Source organism: Lepisma saccharinum, chromosome 2 (genome assembly GCF_977018435.1).
Source record: "Lepisma saccharinum chromosome 2, izLepSacc3.1, whole genome shotgun sequence".
Lineage (NCBI taxonomy): Eukaryota > Metazoa > Arthropoda > Insecta > Zygentoma > Lepismatidae > Lepisma > Lepisma saccharinum.
In genome coordinates, this window is record NC_139230.1 from 52,566,554 (window position 1) to 52,588,315 (window position 21,762).

The window sequence follows — 21,762 nt, forward strand, 5'->3', positions numbered from 1 at the left end:
CAACGGCGAGTGAAATCACTCTCTCGTTGAACACGTGTTGTATGTTTTCTTCCGTGTAGATTATGATTAACGCCCATAACTTTCTAGATTTTCGTGTAAATTACACGAAGATTATTCGGTCGCAAGAACAATGCGTCATCTGATCCTTCATAGCCGCTGCCTGACATCCCGGCTTGCCTTGGAAAGCATGGTCAGGTACTTGAGGTGAGTGGTCCAACGGTGAGCTTTTGTATTCTGCTGTTGCAGGTCTTGTTTCAAAGTTCTCCTTTGCAACTCGAGAACATGAGAAAGGTGGAGGTAGGTGCAGGTTGGCTGTTGCGTGTTTTTAATTAATTAAAACCAGCCGAGATAGCTAAGTGATGAACTGAACACCGATCTGTTTTCCCAAACATCAAGTGTTTGAAACAAGAACAGAAATTCCGCATGATAAATTTAAGAGTAATTACGCATAGCACGTGAGCGATAGATATATATATAGTTAGAACCAGAACACATTCTTTTCGTTTTTTGGTATTTTCAAACATTTTTATTGCATTTGAATAATTTCCGAGGTTCCTTAACTCCATAAACAGATGAAGATCAAGAAAGAGTAGGTAGATTATATTAATGGTCCGGTGAAATGGTAGTTTTAAAGTTATTTTATATTATTCTGTAAAACATTTACCTTTTCACAAAACATGTTGAAAGTTCTGTCAAATATGATGCAAGAAAATATGAAAAGTTCCATAAAGAGACAATAAAAGTTTGAGTTTTATGTCCACTTTATGCACAGATATGCGTATCGTACCCAAGGTATTGGGTAAGAAGTATAAAGTCTTAGCATATCAGGAAGCAGAGAAAGGAATGCGGAATAAGCAATTAGGCAAACGTTAGGTGAGTGATTTGGGAGACGATTATGGAATGAGTGTTGAAATTGACAGTGGTCAGTTGGCGAGAATACGAGACAGAGTTAGGACTGCAGATTGTGAGAGAGAAGCGAAGTGGAGAATGATTAGAACAATGGTGTGTGATGAGATTGATGTCTGACAGGGAGGTCAGACAAGTGATATTTGAGAGGACAACTGTGGGAATAATCTTCATCTAATTGTATAAGGCAAGTAATATCCTTTTCGAAACCAATCCATATCGCTTCAGTCATGGAGAGTACAAAACCCAAATCTAACTTAAGTTAATTTCTATCGCCATTCCTTTAAATGTAACCTCTTGCATTTATCACATTTAGGCCAAGCGAGTGATAACCATCTGAGAGATGAATACAATTTAAAGGTTCTTGGTTCGATCCCAAACGCAGAAGTAACATTGCGCTACGTGATGTAGCTGCGTTACGCTACACTCTAAAGTCGGATCCAAACCGGGACATCTTGGTTGCAAGGCGACGACGTTACCACTATGCCATCGGGTGGAGGCCCAGTCCGTACTTGTAGTGTCAAAATTTGACACGATATGACAGCTAGTTTCAGAAAGGTTCCTTGGGTTTAATATTCACTTTGTAATATCTAATTGTGTCTAATTTCTTGCGTTATTTGCAACGATGATGAGGATGAATTTTATTAACTGATTAAATGAATGATGGGACAAACGCAATGTTGCATCCACGCTTTACACACTGTTTCAGTCTAGGGTCTCTGGCTTTGGGGGCCGGCTCGGTTTGTCTTACGTTTTGTCAAGTATGGGGGATGGGTGTCGTCGAGAAACGACACTTCAACGCTGTTCACTTGTCAATAAGATTCGAAGTCCTGGCTAATAAAAGAAAAGTGTAGAAATGCTACGATAAATAACGAAAATACATACTAATATTGGAAAATATTAGTGTGTTTGGTTATTTTACATCGCTTTTCTGCCACATTTGGCTAATGGCAATGATGAGGATCATTAGATGAAGTTTATAAAAGGGATACTCACTATAAACACCCATGTCCAGGCTAGAATTCAAACCCGGGAATTTCGGTTGCGAAATCGACCATAGAGCCGGTGATAAATATTAAAATCGAAGGTAAAGTTCCTATATATTGCACAGTCCCATAAAGACACATAGGGAGTGTGAAGATAGAGCTGCACACATTCTTTATCTTGACCATAATGGCCACACCACGCTCTGGCTACCTTTATATATATTTCGACTTAAATCACTTTTTAATACATATAGCTCAAGAACGTTTCTTAGGGAATACTGCTAGATTTTGTTATCCCGGTTTATTACGTAACAAACACGTATAATTTTAAAGACATGGTGTTACTTAGCTTCCATAAATAAACCTCTATATTCCTCTTGAATTACCTTATGATATTGGTTGAATCGCGTTAGAATGTTTTTCCTTAATGCTAATGTGGACAAACACTGAGAAATATATAATTATATTACTCCATTTGTCATGCAGTCATTGGTCGTTAATATTATTCATCATATAATCAATAACCCATGTTTGATTAGGTTAATTTCCGAATATCAGAATAAGAATAGTTCACTTTTAACAAGGAGAAGAGGTAGTCTCTCAGAATATAGACAGTTAGATTAGATGGCAATGAAGTGCCATTGTCTCTAACATCTAGACATATAAGTATTTGGTTAATGAGAAAATTATTATTCTTGTATGGTTTACGTATATCCAGTCACGTGCACTTGTGCGTTGTTATGGTTCTGTCGAAATCAGTAGAATCACTCAAACGCAGAAATGCATATGGCTGTACGATATACTATCATGTTTGAAGGTGTTTTTTTAAACAATGATACAGTAATGTGAAAAAATACTTGATATATTATATTTTTATATCCTTGCATATTTTGAATAATTGTATTACAAATGTAAATATAATGATTTTTGTATGTTCTTGTCCCATCAGGCAGAAAAGCGACAAGTGAAGGATCTGCGCCAGCACAGAAAAGTTGCCATTGTCAAAGGTCAAATTCAGCTTTTGCAGCGTGATCTGGCTCTCTATTCGAAGGCTCTACAAAGCAAAGGGTTTGTGGTGCGAACATCATCCTCCAGAACGGGAGAGAGGCATTCCTTCACACCTGGAAGTACTTCACATCTGCGAGGGAGCACGTCGTCGCCCGACGGTATGTACTTCAAAAGCTGTTGGCTGGGCTGATTTTTGTTGTGTTGCTCTATGTGCGCACGCGCGTGTGTGTTTCACTTTGTTTCACATTTCAGGAGTATCCATTTGCAAGCGTTTCAATTCTTGGAGAATACTGGTCAAATAAAAATAAAAGCTCTTTCTGGATGAGTATTTGATTAAATTTTGCTGTGCGCGTTTGAAAAGCAAAACCACGGGGTTTGTGTATTTACGGTGCAAACCTTTGTCAATGGAATAAAATTTGTCAACGGTAAACATCATCATTATCGTGGGATCTTCTCAAAATACTCTATATTTTATATATATATTGGCTTGCACATAACATTTAGAGTTGCATAGAAATAATACAGGCAACCCTAGTGGTAACGTCGTCGCCTTGTAATCAAGGGTTCCCGGATTCGATACCCGTTGGAGGCACATAGTGGTTTGGATTCCACTTTAAACTGTAGGTCCAGTTCCGATTAGCCTTACTGTACATAAAGTGGACTTACAACACCAACTCACTCACTCACCCGGTGGAGGCACATTGCACAGTGGTTCGGATCCCACTTTAAACTGTAGGTCCAGTCCCGATTAGCCTATCTGTGCATGAAGTAGACTTAAAACAACAATTAAAATTGAACATTGGTAACCCGGGTTTAATTATTTCTGCAGGCTTCCAACATAAAAACTCGATTCAGGAAAATGAATGGAAACGAATGAAAAATAACATGCACAGAAACAATCATTTCCTTTTCCCCTCAGATGAAACCAGTAAACTGTTTTTATTACTTTGTTGTATTGTGTATTTGATAAAAATTGCACCCTTCTTCAAATATGTACAACCACCGGCAATAAAAATGGGGACACCTAGATCCTGAAATACTCGCTTCCCTGCAAGGCGTTATGTGTGTTGCCTAACTCTACAGCGATAAGTGGATTTTAATAGCAAATTTTCAATGGCAGCTTCTAACACCGTCGTAGATCTAGGCAACACACATAACGCCTTGTAGGGAAGCAAGTATTTCAGGATTTAGGTGACCCATTTTTATTGCCGGTGACTGTATATTCTGTTGATTAATATGTTTATAGTGTCAAAAGATAGTGTTACGAACATAGTGTGTCGAAGGAAATTTGTAAAATGAACATTGAAGCTAACTTTAAGGAAATTTTGTTCAGAAATAGTGTGTAAATGCGGAACACTGTGAAGATGCGAATGTTTGTTGCTCACTCACTCAGAAACCCGAGAGGAGAATGGGATTGCTGAAATTTCGGACCAAAAGAAAAGAGGAATTGCCGAGAAAAAAGGAAGTTGTAGAATTGGAAGATGAAAGAAGGAGATTGGTGAGTGGTGGCAGTGTAGCTCAAGATGTCAAAAAGTGTGAAGCTTGTTATGTTTGGTGCTCAGTGTCTAGGAAATATCTTTGTATAAACTTTTCTGTGTGCCAAAAATTTGGACAACGGATGATTCTCAGACGATGTTTAAACAAAACAGAACAACAACAACAACAACAAAAACTGAAAGGGAGAGAAACTGCATCGAATTCAATTAATTTTGCCAATGAAGAATTAGATCAAGATATGTGTTGCGATCAATACATCGACGTTCAGCACAAAGTTAGAATTTGAAGTGGAATAAATTACTATCACCATCGGGGAGGAAGGGGTGGAATTTGGGTGCATGGGAGTTACTCAAATCGCATCCACCTCAGTGCGGTGAGCGTCGGATGATCTCCCGTGAGTCCAACAAAGACCTGGAAGTACGAGAACATTTCTACCGCTTTATCATCAATGTTTTAGTACCCTCCAGTAATTTCCAAGAATTTTTACACAGCTATGTGTAATCACCAGCGGGACTCGGCCTCCCCAGTGCTTGCTTGGGCTACCCTATGAAATCAACACGATTTCATTTTGTAACAAAATATTATTTGTGTGATGGAAATTTCATAAATTATTTGGGGACTCTCTGTGAGATCATTTATCCTTATTTCTTCACATTTCTAATTTGAATTATTTGTTTTATTGAAGGTCACAAAAGTTTTTCACACAGGAATTTTTCATACAACAAGCGCAAGATTACGCAGGATTCATCTGGATAGGGCACTTCAACAATGTAGGAATATCACTCAGTTGAGTGTTTACAGTTTATGGTGTCTGAGCGTTTACTATACTTCAGTATTTCTTTTTCCAAATACACAGTGAATTAAAGAAAACTTCATTAAAGTGTTCTAATCCTGTACCTATCTCTGAGAACTAAAAATACTTTGTGGAAATACTAATAAGATGGCAATTTGGTGGAACATTAGTTATCAAAATTGAATTATTTATCGAACTAGGAAGATAAAATGAATAACGAAACATAGCTATATAAGTTTTTAATTCATGATGATATAAATTATCCTCATTAGTCAGTCCGTAAAAATTCACAAGCGATATTTTGTAGATATTCCATGTTCCGAATAGTACAGTTAAAATTCTTTGGGTAGTCGTATTTTGTAAATAGATCTTGAGCCGATGCAAAGCGCAAACTACTTTCAGCCTCGCAAAAATAATACAGCGTCAAAAACAAGCGCACTAGTCTTTCTGCGGTTATAAAGTTGTCCTACATATGCACCATGTCTGTGGCACTGTGTGAAGTACATAAGGAAAAACTTGGTAATATTGACACTAAAGGGACAATGAAACATTTCATTGAATGTTGTTTCCCTTTGTAAAGTCAAGTAGAAGTTGAAAATATTCTGTTTTGCAATATTTTACTTATACCTGTAAACATTGGTGTGCTACTTCATATTGCATTGCTGTGACTCGTGCTATATATTTATATAATGCGTAACCAACGTTAAAGAAATAGTTGTGTGTGTATATGTGTAAGTATGTGTCAATATATTAAACTCCCAAAAAGGATTTTGGGAATATGTACAGCATATAAACAGAATATGGTAATCAAATTCTCAATCAAATATTACATGTAAAGTATTATGTTGCATAACTATATATACGCGTAATTACAATGTAGTGATTATTTTGTCCAGCTAATCAAGTTCGATGTACCTTAATATGTGTATTTTTGTTGTCAGAGCTAGTAATTGCAGTTTTTGAAAGGTTATCTCAAATGTTTATTCTTAGATCTTTACAATTGATTTTAAAAAAAACTTGCCCCTCCCTCCCCCACCGCCGATGCCGCAAACGGATAAAAATCGCTACTTATGCTTTGCTTAGCTTTCGCCCCCCCCCCCCCAAAACATCAGAAGAAATCTGCGACTATGGTGGTCACAGATAAACGAATAACTGTAACTAGCGTCGACAGACGACTCACGTTGTTCGTGAATTTTTTTAAAGGTTTTTCAGCATTCTCTATGAATCTTGCTTATAACATCACGATACACAATGGCGTGCCCAAAAATATCGCAAGTGAAAATATGACCAGCGTAGCACGCTTTTCTTTCAGTAGTCAGTCTTATATCTTCCCAATATTTTAAGCAATTTTAAAAAGGAAATTCGGGCTAAATGTGAGTCATGATCATCCCTGAGTACGCCACTGACGATGTTCCAAACACTAAACATAATTGCGATTGGTCGACTCACGATCCCTGCGTTCTAGGTTCGATTGACTTGACTTGGTGATTTTTTAAGTTTACTTTATGCACAGTAAGGCTAATCGGGATTGGATCTACAGTTTAAAGTGAGATCCGAAGCACTATGTGCCTCCACCGGGAATCGAACCCGATACCCCTTGATTACAAGGCGACGACGCTACTACCACTGTTCCATCGGGAAGGCCCCGTTCTAGGTTCGAGTCTGGGTTCGCTGTGTTACTTCAGCAGATCAAAGTTCAACCTCATCTTAGTGATTAGCCAAATGAAGATGAAAGGCAATTTCAAATAATACCAAATACGAAAAATCTAGCTTAATCATATCGTGAACACATTCTATTCTATTAAACAAATTATGAATGTTATTAAATACGTACCTACTTACGATTATAAATTTATAAGCATCACTTTGCGTTATCTCCTATGGATTTGTAGTTAATGTAGCTTGTTCTGTGCATAATTTACCTACGTACCTTGTTTTATTTCCTAACAGAGTTTCGTCTCGAGCTGAAAAAGTACTTTAATGAGTTAGAAAAGGAAGTCGTAAGTTGACTTTCCATAGGATTTGTTTTGCTACAAGAGGTAGCAAATTGAAACTGTTTTTATATTCTCCATGATGCATATAAAACGAAAATTGCTTTGCCCGTGAAGAATTTCCTGGAGGTTCCAGTAATCCAAGGTGGCGAAAATTTTACCTCTCAAAATATAAAAATATCCAACTTGGCAAAAGAAAGCCTACGGATTCACTTTTGGAGGCCTTTTGTTTCAGATTTTTTTTGCCTAATAGTTGGTATTTTAATATATTAATTGTCCCAAATGGATTGTAAAGACCTCCCTGATGACCTAACGCCATCACCTTGTTCTCAAGGATTCCCGGGTTTGATTCCCGTTTGAGGCACATTGCCCAGTGTTCGGGATACCACTTTAAACTGTAGGCCCAGTCCCAATTAACCTATCTCATCATAAGGACGATTTGAAACTACCTTTAGCTCATGTGATAAGAATGTTAGATTAAATATCACAACGTTGCCATTCTTTGTATCCCTATTTCCTCTAGATTGTTTATTATCAACGAGGAAGTTAATTAAAAATATAATTACTTCCAACTGTGACAGAAATACTCAATGAAAATGTCATTCTATTTAATGGTGAATGCATAACAGATAGTTTAGTGGTTTGTTATGTCAGTTGCATTTAAAAAAATAATAACATTCATATCAGGTTTTAATCAACATGTGTATGTAAAGATGATTCGTGAAGAATCACTGACACGGACAATTTGCGGATATTATGTGGTCATTTTTCTAATTAGAGATCTTATAACGACATGTAATATAAAAAGAATAATACTGCTTTATGCAACTTCACTTGGTCATTTACTGTACCACCTAAGTTGTTTCATATATGTTTGTGCAAGTAAGAACTTTTCTAAATATATATATTGTCAGATTCCTTGTAAATAAAAACAAAGCAACTGGAAAATAAATTTCGTGTGTTACAAACACGCAATGCATGTCCTTTACATGAAATACTGTGTGGGTTCTGAAAACCAGAACAATGTTCAAACTGGAAACAATCAAGATTTGTAATATTGTATAGGTGCATCTAATTTCAACTCGCTTTCCCCTGTTGTTCCTTTCCCCTCTCCCCCTCCTGATGGAACCTGGCACGGTCTCCGGTATAAGCTAACACTTCCGGCGAAAAAGAATCTCTTCCTTCGGAATGAAACATAGTACCGAATCGATCATGTGAAATGAAAAATCAATCCAGAAAAGACCGCAGATCAAGCGTATTTCTAATGACACAAAACTTCATCTGCGTGAATGGAGAAATCCGGAATTAACTGTCAATCATCTGTCGCTATGTAAGGGAACTTTCATTTTCTCTACTGGGCCTTAATGCTGCTTAATTGGCATACCGAAGGGAACACTTCCGTGTTGCTCCGTAGTGCATTTCCCCGATTTGCTCTGCAAGGTTCACGTAATATTTCAGCAAAAGTGGAAACGACAGGACTCGATATTTGGAAGTACAGGGCGTGAAGAAAATCGTGTGCAAAAATAGGTTGACCACAATTTGAACGCATATAGGCAACACAAACGGATGTATGTTTGTGAAAGATATTTGTGATTGTCTTCATAATAAAACAAAAACATTTTCATTTACATGATATGATGCGACAGTTTTCCTTAAACCCCCCCCAAAGAAAAAGAACATCGAATGCACAAAAGGGCGGTAAAATATTGATCACACTCGCTAATAGAAAGAGAAGTTGTATTCCATTTACATCATGTACTGTATTGATCAATATTGATCAGACTTGCTAATAGAAAAAGAAGTTGTATTCCATTTACATCCATGTACTGTACGCCCCTTATAAAATTTCTAGCCATGCCTTTATGTGCGGGATGACTCAATAACCATCTTTTAGTCAGTTCTATAAAATAATAAATGGAATGGAAGAAAGTTCGAATATTAATAAAATGTTCATTTGTCGTTAATAAGATATGTTTATTTCTCTCTGTGCTTAGCAATTAACCAAAACTGGCAGAAATGTTTTAAATCAAATCAATCAATCAAGAGCAGAAAATATATGAAAACGTTACTGCAATGAAATGCATATTCTTTCTAAATATATGTTTTTCAAGAAATGCCAAATGCACAATCTTAACATGAACTGTCCTGTAAGAATGTGCAACCTGTCTTTTAAGAATGTGCGTCAGCATTAATGACACTTGAAGGGCCCAAACTCTTCATAGCTTGAACAATTTCCATGCCACCCACTCCTCACTATACTCTCAGTGAGCTTTGTCACACCCAGGATAGTAAAGTTTTCCTTCTGCAATTGCTAGTGAAGTTGACGTCACTGAAGAATCATCGTAACTAATGTTTTTCCTGCCTTGTTTCTTATTGCTTGGCTGTTTTCGTTGCTATAAGAGAACTCTTTCATGGAGAGAAAGACAAACATGCAGACTTATTAGAATTTAATCTCCGTTTCTCTGACTCCACTGCCTTTGGTAGTGAAGACAGCATAGCTGGTGAGATTCGTAGCTGCTCAACAGTCTCAGAATGACCTACTAAGGAAATTTAATTTCACTTTCATTCTTCACTGATTGATTGCAGTCTTCTACAGCAACTTGATTTTCTTGCATATCGGGACACAAAATTACTTCCGAGTGTGCAAAATCTTAATTTGAGAAAACGTACCTATTAAATGGATGAATTTCCACTGTCTTATCTATGTTTGCCACTCTCTCGTAGGCTGATCTGTCAGCCTCTTGGACATAAACTTCTTTCAGAGGCTCAAAGAAGCCAAACTCTGAGGCCTGAAGTCTGTGGTGGCAACGACAGAAGAGTTATGTAGTGGTCTCCACAGAAGACTACAGCTTCAATTCTACAATGGAAGATGTGGTGACTCAGTATGAGAAGAATCGGACACTGTTTCCTTGGTTTCACAAAGCTGTTAAAATGTTTCAGTAATCTATGAAGAGCTTAGGATTGATAAAACCAGTGTCCTGAATCATTAGCAATGTTCCTTATGGGTCATCTGTGAATAACTGGTTTCATCCGCTTCCTTGCGAAGATCATAGCTTATGGAACAAATATGCCTCTGGGGCTCATGCAACGAAAAGAAATGTTCTTCTAAGACTGCTGAAGAACATAATAAGCATATTGCAAAATCATGTAGGGATTTAAGCTAAAATATTACTGTTATTTTGATGCCATTATGTAGGTGTTAAATAAACACCTTCTCACATACCTACAATAAACATGTTCTTTAACAGTAACACTCAAAGTGTTTTTAAAATATTAAGGCTATTATTTTTCGTCATCAAAACCGTAAATATAACATGGCATGCTTTACATTGGAGCAAGGTGGAAAGTAGGAGCAGCAGGGTGAACAAGAGGGGGCATCACCTCACCCGGGTGAAAATTTTATCTCAAGCCGCTCCTGAAAAAAAGGTACCCGATCCAAGGATCACATGCAGAAAATCAGTTGTATTCTATCTAGCAGTTGTTTATTTTTAATGACCAACTGACCAAAATAACAAAATCAAGCGAAATCAAGAGAGTAATAAATACAAGGGCTGATTTTTTAGTAGTGGCAACTATGCTAAAGCGACGCCGTGCAACGGAGCCAGGCAATGTCGTTTATACCAAAGGTTAGTTACATGCGTACCCTCCCTCAGAGCAAATTAACTCACTCTTCCCGCTCCATGCCCGTGCGCAGTGACAACAAGAACAGAGCAGTTGTGAGCGAGCGGTCGCGGAGTGCAGTTACGATGCTTACGAAGCAGGAGCAGCGGAGCTGGTTAAATATTGAATGTGTTAGAGGTTGCACAGCACGACAGTGTCACAAACAGTGTAAAACAACCTGCGAGTAGCTCTGAGAAAAAAGCGGCGACAATTTATGCACAACCCACACATCATTCTGCATGACAGTGCTCGGGCGCATACAGCAGGAGCTGTGCCCGATTTGTTCAATCGCTGTTGATGGAAAGTACTCTACCACCGCGACATCGACCTAATCCCTAAGATGAAGGAACCACTTCGTGGGATTCGCTTCCGCACAGTTAGATACATTATTCTGGCAGTAGATTGCTCTCTTCACACTATCAACTGATTAGGCAGTGCCAACGTCATCCGACGGCTTCCACATTGCTGGCAACACGTTGTACGCAACGCTAGGGACTACATCGAAAGCCTGTAAAACTTAGAACCATGTATTTATGTTATGTGTCTAGAAAATTAATAGCTGCCACTACTAAAAAATCAGCCCTTGTACTAAAGAAAATAACAGTACTCACTCAGTCAGCACTGCCCTGCTTCCTACTTCAGAATTTTCCTTTCTCTTACGCCGTATCCGTATTATTACTGCAGTCAATGCGCGCTTTGTAGCTAACTTCCCTCCAAATATTCAACAACGTTAAATATTACATATATGCTATCGCTGTGTACAGTTTTCCCCTTCATCATGAAATCAAACACTTTGCATTGAAACAGGAACGAACTTTGGACAGTGCAACAATTTTGCAATGCATGAACATGCACACAATGAAAACAGCTGACTGATCAACGTTCGTCCCGTGCGGGTTGATCGACTACAGCACCACAAGGACAGTTTATTTTGCCAAAGCTGCATTAAGCAAAGGCAATGCAAGGCATTGTTCAAAACACGCTTTTCGCTTTCGGTTGCCACACTTCCTCCCCTTATTTCTTGTCCCTGCCATGCTCGGAACAGGGTGGGCGAAGATACTATAGAAATGTCCCTTTTCCACAAAAAAAAAATCCCTCTATTTGCGATGGTGTGTGGGCTGCCTTAACTCCGCCACACGAACTCGAATGGAATGGGATTGCAACACTGCATTGTGAACACAGCACTAGCAGTGCTCGTAAAGCCAATAATACTGCAAGCTAATCCCTTCTTTCTCGCCGATGGCGCAGTGGTAGCGTCGTCGCCTTGTAATCAAGGGGTCCCGGGTTCGATACCAGGTGGAGGCACATACTGGTTCGGATCTTACTTTAAACTGTAGGTCCAGTCCCGATTAACCTTACTGTGCATAAAGTGGACTTAGAACACCAACTCAGTCAATCGAGTCTGAGTATGTGAAGTGGCAAATGTAAACTCCGCAAAATCAATCCCTTCTTTCTCCTTGCAAACAGCGGCAAACGAGCACACGGCGACTTGTGCGAAGCGAACGTGTCTCAGCGGCAGGCGCTGGTAAAGCGAAGCTGATGAGGCAATGGGCGTCGGAACGTTTGATGTTTTGAAGGAGATAGTGTTCTGTGAATAAGTATAATAAAAAATAATTGCATTACAGATTTATTTGGGTGTGCACGTGCAAATGTGCGAATAGGCAGAAGCCGCTGTATATCCAAATGACATTGTTAACATTGACAACAGAAATATGTTCCTGATATTCAAAGTTATATCAAGATTGCTGTCATTGAACTCATACCTTGTAAATCTTTATTGCAACGTTCTTCACACCAGTGAATAGTGCCCACCAACCTTCGTCTCTGGATAGAGCCGCTTACTGTCAGTAGTGCTGCCAAATATTGAATAATGTCACTGCGTAATCTTGGGTCGTTTCCTGTGTGTTACGTCCAAAGGGTTGATGTTTGTGATTCTCGAAGTTCTCTCGATAAATTGTTTAAATAAATGTTAAAATTATTACAATAGATTGAGAAAAATAAAATTCGGTATACATTTATTTCAAATAGCTTATTTTTAACAATTTGTGAGATTTGAAATATATTTTATTTTACTAATTCGATTAGAAACTTCTACAAGAACGAGTGGCAGAAATACAGGTTGTTTGTTAATGTTGATAAGATGGCCAACTAGAAAGTCTACATGGAATGGTTATCACATCGCGCTACGACGCCAGGGGTCCTGGGTTCGAATCCCGGCCTGGGCATGGATGCTTGTGGGTCTCCATTCATCAATTTCATCATATTATCACTCATCCCACCTTCGAAAATTATCCAAAAGTGGCACAAAAAGCGAAGTAAAATAAAGCAATTTAATCAATCAAATCGCTGCTAACCTAGATAGATGATTTTCATGTTCTGGAAAACTGAATCCAGAGTGAAGTAACTTACCTTTCGTAAAGAACCTATACAGATTCAAGACCGTAGCAGCAACAGGTGGCAGTAGCAGTGACATGAATACCGGATGGAAAACTGAGGATTCGTCATTTCAACGGCTACGGCCAAGCCGATAACTTTTCCACGAGGGTAAAAATGAAAAAGAAGAAATAAAAACTTATCTCTAAACCTTGTTTGGTTTATTGACTAAAAGTTTATCAGATTCCCCTTTCATTATCAATACTTTGAAAGGTTCAGCGAAGCTCCTTTGAGTTCCCGTTGCTTCCCGATAAAGAAGAGAAGATCCAACTGAGGAGGGATGATCAAAATTTAGAAATGCATTTTAAGAGATTAAGGAAGTTTGATTTTAATAACTGAATGTGTTGTTCTAATAATTATTATTTTGAATTACGCATATTTACGTAATTTTGAAAGTATAACAATAATAAATTTATTTTTGTTATGGTATGAATATGCCATATATAATATGTGTGTGTGTGTGTGTGTGTGTGTGTGTGCATGTATATATATATATAACCTTCCCGATGGCGCACTGATATCGTCGTCGCCTTGTAATCAAGGGGTCCCGGGTTCGATACCCGGTGTAGGCACATACTGGTTCGGATCCCACTTTAAACTGTAGGTCCAGTCCCGATTAGCCTTACTGTGCATAAAGTGGACTTAAAACACCAAATCAATCACTCAATCAATGTATATATATATACACACATATAATCTTTCATTATAAAATATTCCACAAATTCTGTGATCGTTACCGTTATATTTTTTCATGTTCTTCCTTCTTCCGGTAAGAGAGCCATTTCATTTCTGATTTTTTTTCTACAGATGAAGAGGACTGGACGCTCATGCTGTGTATCGCTTTCACCGATGGAGACTCAGGGGAATGCCTGCCGCGAGACGAATTTTTAAATCTGAAACCATCCCAAAAGGTAAATATTTAACATTTTCTATGAAGTTAGTATTTTATTTGTTTTAGATTATTCTACACGATTATTACAATAATAAAAATAATTATAACACTGTCGTCTTGTAATCGAGGAGCCTACGATTCGATCCTGGGTGAAGACACATAGCTCAGCGGTCCTGTCTCGATCGACCTAAGACACATTTCGACTTTTCAAATGAAAATTAACTCAATGAAAAGAGTGCAATCATCAGTAATTTACTCTGGATTCTTAGCCTTTTCCGATCATAACCATCAACAATAAAAGCAGAAGCAAATAACATAAATGTAAACAAGATTTGCTGCCTGAGTCATGTAACAGTTACATTTGTACATTATTTAGTAACTCGATTCCTTTCAAAAATGTAAATAACAAATTGAGAAAACAAAATCTAGTCGAGACAATTTTCCCTGGTATTGCAAATCATTATTTTGTTCGTGGTGACACATGTTATAAGTGAAGCAAATTATTTACGCAGGAGACAGGTGACAGGGCTGTAGGTGCGGAGTTACAAGATATGGTTTATTCATGGAAATGTCAATACAAACAACTATTATGTTCGCTTTGAAAGATTTTTGCGCCATTGTGTTATAACGTAGTGATTAATTATGGTAAAGCAGATGTCGAGCTATTACAATGAAGAGGCTTTATAAATAAAACATATACGCTCCCTTAAAAATATAATTAGCCGTGACAAGGATAAAAGACTTTCGATGTTATGAATCTTGTCGTTTCATGATTTGCAACGTTGAAAGTGTGTTTACAAGAAATTCCTTGCACGATGCTCCTGCATATATAATTATTTAAACGAGTCTCTGTTTGTCGTCTCAAATGCAATAGATCTCTACTTTCTCTTCGGAAACACATTTATAATGGTTGTTTATGTTTTGTATGTTGTTAGATAATTCATTCTTTGAATACCAACCGCAGAAATTACATGGTTGTACTACTTGTGTTAGTATTAGGGTTATTTTACGTAATTTATCTACAAATGGTTTAATTGCGACCATAATGAGTGGAGAAACTCATAAGAAACGGTCATGACTTACCTGGATTCGAACTCAGGATCTGGTGCATGGTTATAAGGAACGTAATTACTAACATTAGCCGTATATTGTGTAAAATTTGTATAGAAATCGCAGCTGTTTTACATTTTATTAGTTTCCAAAAATATATGGTTAAATTTATTTTAAAAAGATTCTTGCTCATTGTTAAAATCGCAGTATTTACGATTTTAAATGTCTTAAACGTTTGAACTGTACGAATATAAATGTGTAACATTTTCTTAGCTTTGCTAACAGATTTCTCACGTAACATGTTGTATTGAAATTATGCTGTTAAATATTTTCCCCATGATTTTGTCGTCCATGTAGGTTAACCGTATTCCTGGTCTCCGGAACGTGCTATGGAAGAAGAATGGGTTATGTCGGACGACAAGCCATCTGGGAAAAATAACATCTCTACAAGGAATTGCCTTGAGCCCTCTTTGCTTTACGCTTCCCGACCAGTACGAGGAATTTTTAAATGCAGCAGATGGACCAAGTTTCAACCATTCCTGGGTTCTGAAATCCATAACACCTGGTGGCAAACTGGAACATCTTTCAACGATGGAATTTTTTAACAGGGTCCGTTTGAAGGAGTAAGTTATTCTCTCCATGCTTAAATTTTGACCTGTTCATGTGGATTACAAGTGAAATTGCACACTTGCAATATTCAGATTGTAGAAATTCTAGAAGTCACAACTTGCTCTAAAACATTCAGATATTTTTAAAGTTTTATTTATTCATTTAATAATATTGCAACAAATATGAATTATATCAGACATATTCATATAACCTCAGAATCTATATTAGGGGCATTCCATTGTCACGGGTGGGACACCCAGACTACAAGTACATCTTTGGTATTAAAGTAGCTGTTCCACTGATAGTTAAGCAATATTTTTTCTTGCAGATTCTGTGCAATGAATTATGAAACTAAACACTGTTGATTAAACATAACTACCCCTAAAATACTTTACAGATTTATACCTAAAGGGGACAATTTTGTGTCACGGGTGGGATAGATAAAACACTGTCTTTTTACTTAAGAAATTTATGTGAATTTTCAAATCATGAAAAATAAATTACTTAAGACACAGAGAGAAAGTAATTGACCTTTGAATATTCGAGTTGAGTTGCAGGAGAAATGTAACAGTTAAAGGAAAAATTAATTGTTTTTGGTGTCACGGGTGAGACTCAATAGAAAAAAAAAAGTTAATCAAAAACTTAAAATATACAAGCAATATGTAAGAAATCTTCTAACTTAATTGTGTATAATACTTGAATTTTTATCCGAATGACAATTTTAGACTTTTGGCTCACAAGATAGATTAAATTTATATAGCGTTTAATTTAATTTCAATAATTGAGAATCATGCACTTTGACTTTGATTCCATTAATGATTTGGCTTTCCCTGTTAAAAAGATAATTGCGGAACTAAAACTGAAAATCATTGATGAATAATAAATAAAATACTGTAATAGGACATATTTACTGAGATGGAAGAACTCGCCAATTTTGGAACTAATTTTCTAAATCTAGGAGTGGAGTGGAGCAAGTTTGTTTCGAACAGTGCATTACCACGCACCATGGATTGCATGGGATTTCTAAGACCCCAACAGGGGTCAAAATTATTGGAGGGGGGCTCTGATCACTGAAATAAATTAATGAATGACTCATTCTCTCCCTTTTTAAAGTTTTGGCCTCAGAGTTCGGAATCTCATAAAAACCCACGAATTCCTCAAAAATATCAAATTTTTTATTCACAGTTCTAATGCAGAATATTAACAGTCCACGGATGGATATGTCACAAGTTTCATCAACCATAATAGCAAAATATTCCTGACTTTTAATATCTGCTACCACGGAGCGCAACACAGATCTCCCTAATATATCAATGATCTCGTTCTGAATGTCATGTTAGAGCCATTTGTAGCCCAAACGTCCCATCCACTACCCTAGTTCATGAATATCGTCTCTTGAAACTCTTTTTAGTAAAAGTTTTAACAATACTCATAATTACATACTTAGTATATAGTAATAAGTCATGTGTTTTACTGTCTCTGGTCATTCCCCCCCCCCAAAGTTGATGGTTTAGCGGCCTCAGACCCCCAAATTGATGGTCTAGAACATTTCAAATGTGTATTTAAAGTTAAGTTCATGTAGCACAATTCAGAGTAAACTTTTGAAGAGAAGCAAAATAATACATTAGATCCTCTAAAGCAAAATTTATTTTGGGGCTCTGCCCCCACATCGTTAACATTGGTGGGGGCTCGAGCCCCCCCAAACCCCATGGAGTCGGCGCCTATGGACCCCAGTAAATAAATCCTGCCAGTCTGTTAAATAAAAACAAATTAAGGTTAAGTGCGGATTTTTGACCTTGTGTGTCCTTCGAGGAACTGAAAGGCTGAGGAAATTGGTTCAGTGTTGATTATATTCTTAATGACGCTTAAGACAAAGAGATGTACTGACAGGTTCTTGAGAATAATTTGAATTTATAATTGCCTCTGGGACTAATACTTCTATTTTGACATTAAGAGACTATAGCCCCTCATTAAGTGAAGCCCACGTCACTGTTGTGCCACATATAAATTTCAAATTTGATGTCAAGAGTATTCAAATTAATACAGTACAGTCACGAACACTTCTGGGTTGTAATACCCTGTTGGTTATGAAACATTGTCAGAATTTTTGCCATTAATTTTTCGTACCTCTGAATTCTGTAAGTTAGCAATAATAAATACACTATATTTGTGAGGGTGAACTTCAATTTTACTTAATCTATAATTAAATTAAATGTATGTATATTAATTATCATATGATTGCATGGGTATGGACCATGGCGTGCGCACGGTGGGGGGCAAGGAGGCAGTTGGCCCTCCTAATACTCTCACTTAGAAATTTAGTGTAAAGAAATCTTATTACCGTTATTAAACAATATTTTTCTCTTTTAAAAATATTTAAAGCAAATTACGTGTTATTAAGACTCACGCATTTTATTCGTTGCCTATGTGGTCGCATAAATTAGTCTGAACCACAGAGAAGGAAAATAAAGGAGGAGGGGAACAGAGAACTTTTGTGCCACGTATGCTGGAGTTCTTCTAATAGAGTGATTTTCGGTGAGTCCGGTCACACACTATATACGGCCCTAATAGTACCCACCATACAATGAAACGGTGAGATGGAATGTATTTTTTCTTTCTCCGACTGAACTTTCATCAAGACTTTTGCCCCCCTTAATCAGAGGGGCTGCGCACGCCTATGCACATGCTTCATTCAGGGTTTGATCAAAATGTCCTTGGTTTAGCATCGCACTATCCTAAGCACTACACCACCGATACAGGGAATTTAATTTTGTAAAATAATGTGTTCGAAACAAATTAAATGACATGGTACACATGCAATTATAGAGCGTCTCCGGGTCATTCAGGACATACTTCTAAAATTGTCAAATACTTGCGACACCGTCCTATCACAATTTATCATTTGCATCAATATTTTTTGATAGTATTCAATGATGTAGATTCTCGTAAATTTCCTGATGATTGAGCATAAAGGAGAATGAAAACTTTAATCTCAAATATATCACAATAGGAACATATTCGAAGCTTGTTTTTTATTATTGTTTATTTTGTTATTGTCAAATTGCATTTTTAATAGATTATTTGTATGTTTTTATAAAATAGTTGAGTTTGGGTTTTAAGTCCACCTTATGCATAGAAAGGCTAATCGGGACTGGCCCACTGCAGTTTAGAGGGGGATCCGAACCACTATGCGCCTCCAGCGGGTATCGAACCCGGGTCCCCTTGATTACAAGGCGACGACGTTATCAGTAGGTCTTGTAGAATTGTGTTGGAGAGAGGTGCTGTTATTATTATTACAGCTGGTTGGAACATACAAAAATTCAAAGACCGTTATTTTCATGAGTACTGTATCCCTTAACATTTTTTAATAGTAGAGTCTGTGGAACTTTGTCACTTCCTAATAGTTTATTTCGAATATTACTTTCATTAATATTGGAACTCAGTCTGTGCATATATCACATCAATCATATGTGACATATTGTAATGTGGTGCTAAACCTTTATCGTAGTTCAAAGAAAAGAATAGATTAGTGTTGTAGCTCCTCTTCCTTAGAATGGTCCCGGGTTCGTTACCCGGTGGAGGCACATTCCACGGTAGTTCGGACCCACCTTTAAACTGTAGGCCCAGTCCCGATTAGCCTATCTGTACATAAAGTGGACTTACGACAACAACTCAAACTCTTGCTTAGAATTTTTAGGGACATCTCTCTAAAACAGCTTAGACGTCACATGTTTATCACGTGCATGTAGTGTAGTTATAAACATGTGATTAGTTGATGAAACATCTTCTGTTTCTAACTTCGTGTGGTATTTTTTCCAGGTTCAGCGATGACCAAGAAAGCCTGGTGCAGCAATTCTTCCCAAATCAACTCAGCATCTTTGGCTATCCCATAACTGTCCATGTATTTGTTCTCATAACGTCTGTCTCTCCTCTTCGGATTTATGTTCACAACGAAGGATTCGTAACTTTTAGATACGGAGATTCCAAAAATTTTAAAAAGGTAAGCTCTCCCTCTCATTTAAGAAAAAACGTAGTTTATACCATTTACTAAAGCAGTAACACATTAATGAAAATCATAATTATTAATATAACCAAACGAACGTAGGAGAGACGTGCATTTTGGATACGAAAAGAACTTTCCTCGACTGAATTTAGGCATCTCAAAGATCTCGTGCATACATATGTTTATTTCTTTCCCAAAATTGAAGCGAGATAGATCTTATCAATTGTTTCACTTGGAAACTGATTATCTACTTATCTATTACACTATAATAATAATAACCCGTGTCTCTACAGCCGGTAAGGGCCTTGGCCTATCTCACGACTGCCAGTCTCCCTCTCGCAATCCTATCTAGAGGTGTGGAGATCTTCAACCGGTAATTGGGTGACGTGGGGTAAGCACGTCGAACTCCCAGCAGTTACAGGAGATATCCGTGACCTGGTTACGCTACTCACTTGTAGCTCCCCAATTTCCTCACGATGGTGGGTTACCACCGGTCCTATACACAGAGACTGAACCCAGGCGGACTCGAACCCATGCCGTCCCGCAGTCGGAGCCCAATTACAGTGCCTTTAACCGCACGGCCACGGAGGAGGACTATCTATTTCACTGGGGAACAACATTTTTGTTGCATTGATATCAGCACCTGATCTAAGCTAATTTGGGTGCGCTGATTTCAGATCTGAGGTTTGTTTTTCTCTATAAGCTCTAGTTTTTTTAATTCAACATATTTTTCAAAATCCAATTCAACATTTTAAAGTTGGATGCCGTCTTGTTTATTATCTTGGCGAAGATATTCTTCATGTCTTCACAAACACGTGTAAGTGCATCATAATATGTATTAGAGTTTGAAAATACGGCAAGATAAAAGCACTTTTTGGAGTATTGAACATGTATTCAATATAGTAAAATATAAGTATGAATTTAATACTTAAAAAAACAAAACATATGTGTACATACGTATATACGGAAGGCAATGTATGGTATTTGATATGGATGGCATGCAAAGTTCAAATAGCGTCTATTCATGCAATAATTTGCGCCTGTAGATCTTGCTTTGTGGACTTACTCAGGGCAATCTCGCTGGCAGTAATAGTCTGCCATCATATTCTTGTCACATCGCCATTGATATGGAATTTTATGTCATTATGTTCTTCTCGCAAATGCTCTGAGTGACCAACTGGAAATGATTCATAAACATTCCCGTTGTGCAATACACATGAGACTGTGCAGAGCTATCCCGAAATACGAGGGTCACTATTTATATTGTGAGCCTAACAATGAAAAAACAGGAATTTGGCATTGAAAACTGCTTTATTGTTTTTCGAAGTATTCTCCTTTATGGTCAATACACTTTTACATTCGTTCGAACCATTTGTCAAAGCAGTGTTTCCAATCTTCTTGAGACACCTCCATAATATGGTTTTTGAACGCATCAACGGCAACTTCCGCCGACGAAAATCGTTGTCCACTCAATTTATTCATGACATTCGGGAACAAGAAGAAGTCATTGGGTGCCAAATCAGGACTGTACGGCGGATGACCCATCAATTCGATTTTTTGACTGTTCATAAAGTCGGTTGTTAGACGAGATGTGTGACAGCTGGCATTGTCTTGATGAAGAATGATCCGACGGCGTTTGTTTGTTTTCCGTATTTAACCGAAGACCTCTGGCAAACAAATTGTTGTGTACCATTCAGAGTTGACCGTTCTATGTTCCTCTAAAGGCACAGTTGCCACATGACCAGTTTTCCTGAAAAAACAGGCGACCATTTGTTTCGATGTGCTTCGAGCGCGAACAACTTTTGTTGGATTGGGTTCATCTTGAAACACTCATACAGTCGACTGCTGTTTACGTTCCGGCTCATATGCATATATCCATGATTCGTCACCTGTTACAATCTTATATACGTCTTTTGAAGCACCACGATTGTATT

General features: G+C 37.6%; 1 protein-coding gene across 2 annotated transcripts in view; it reads left to right on the forward strand.

Annotated features, from left to right (window-relative positions):
* Nucleotides 1-21,762, forward strand: part of LOC145984032 (cadherin-like and PC-esterase domain-containing protein 1) — a 516,258-nt gene that overhangs the window by 225,530 nt on the left and 268,966 nt on the right. For both annotated transcript variants that reach the window (XM_083117366.1, XM_083117365.1), the window contains 4 exons: nucleotides 2,842-3,058; nucleotides 14,082-14,185; nucleotides 15,574-15,839; nucleotides 19,645-19,825. In XM_083117366.1, coding sequence (XP_082973492.1) covers nucleotides 2,842-3,058; nucleotides 14,082-14,185; nucleotides 15,574-15,839; nucleotides 19,645-19,825 — 768 coding nt within the window. The remainder of the gene's footprint in view (nucleotides 1-2,841; nucleotides 3,059-14,081; nucleotides 14,186-15,573; nucleotides 15,840-19,644; nucleotides 19,826-21,762) is intronic.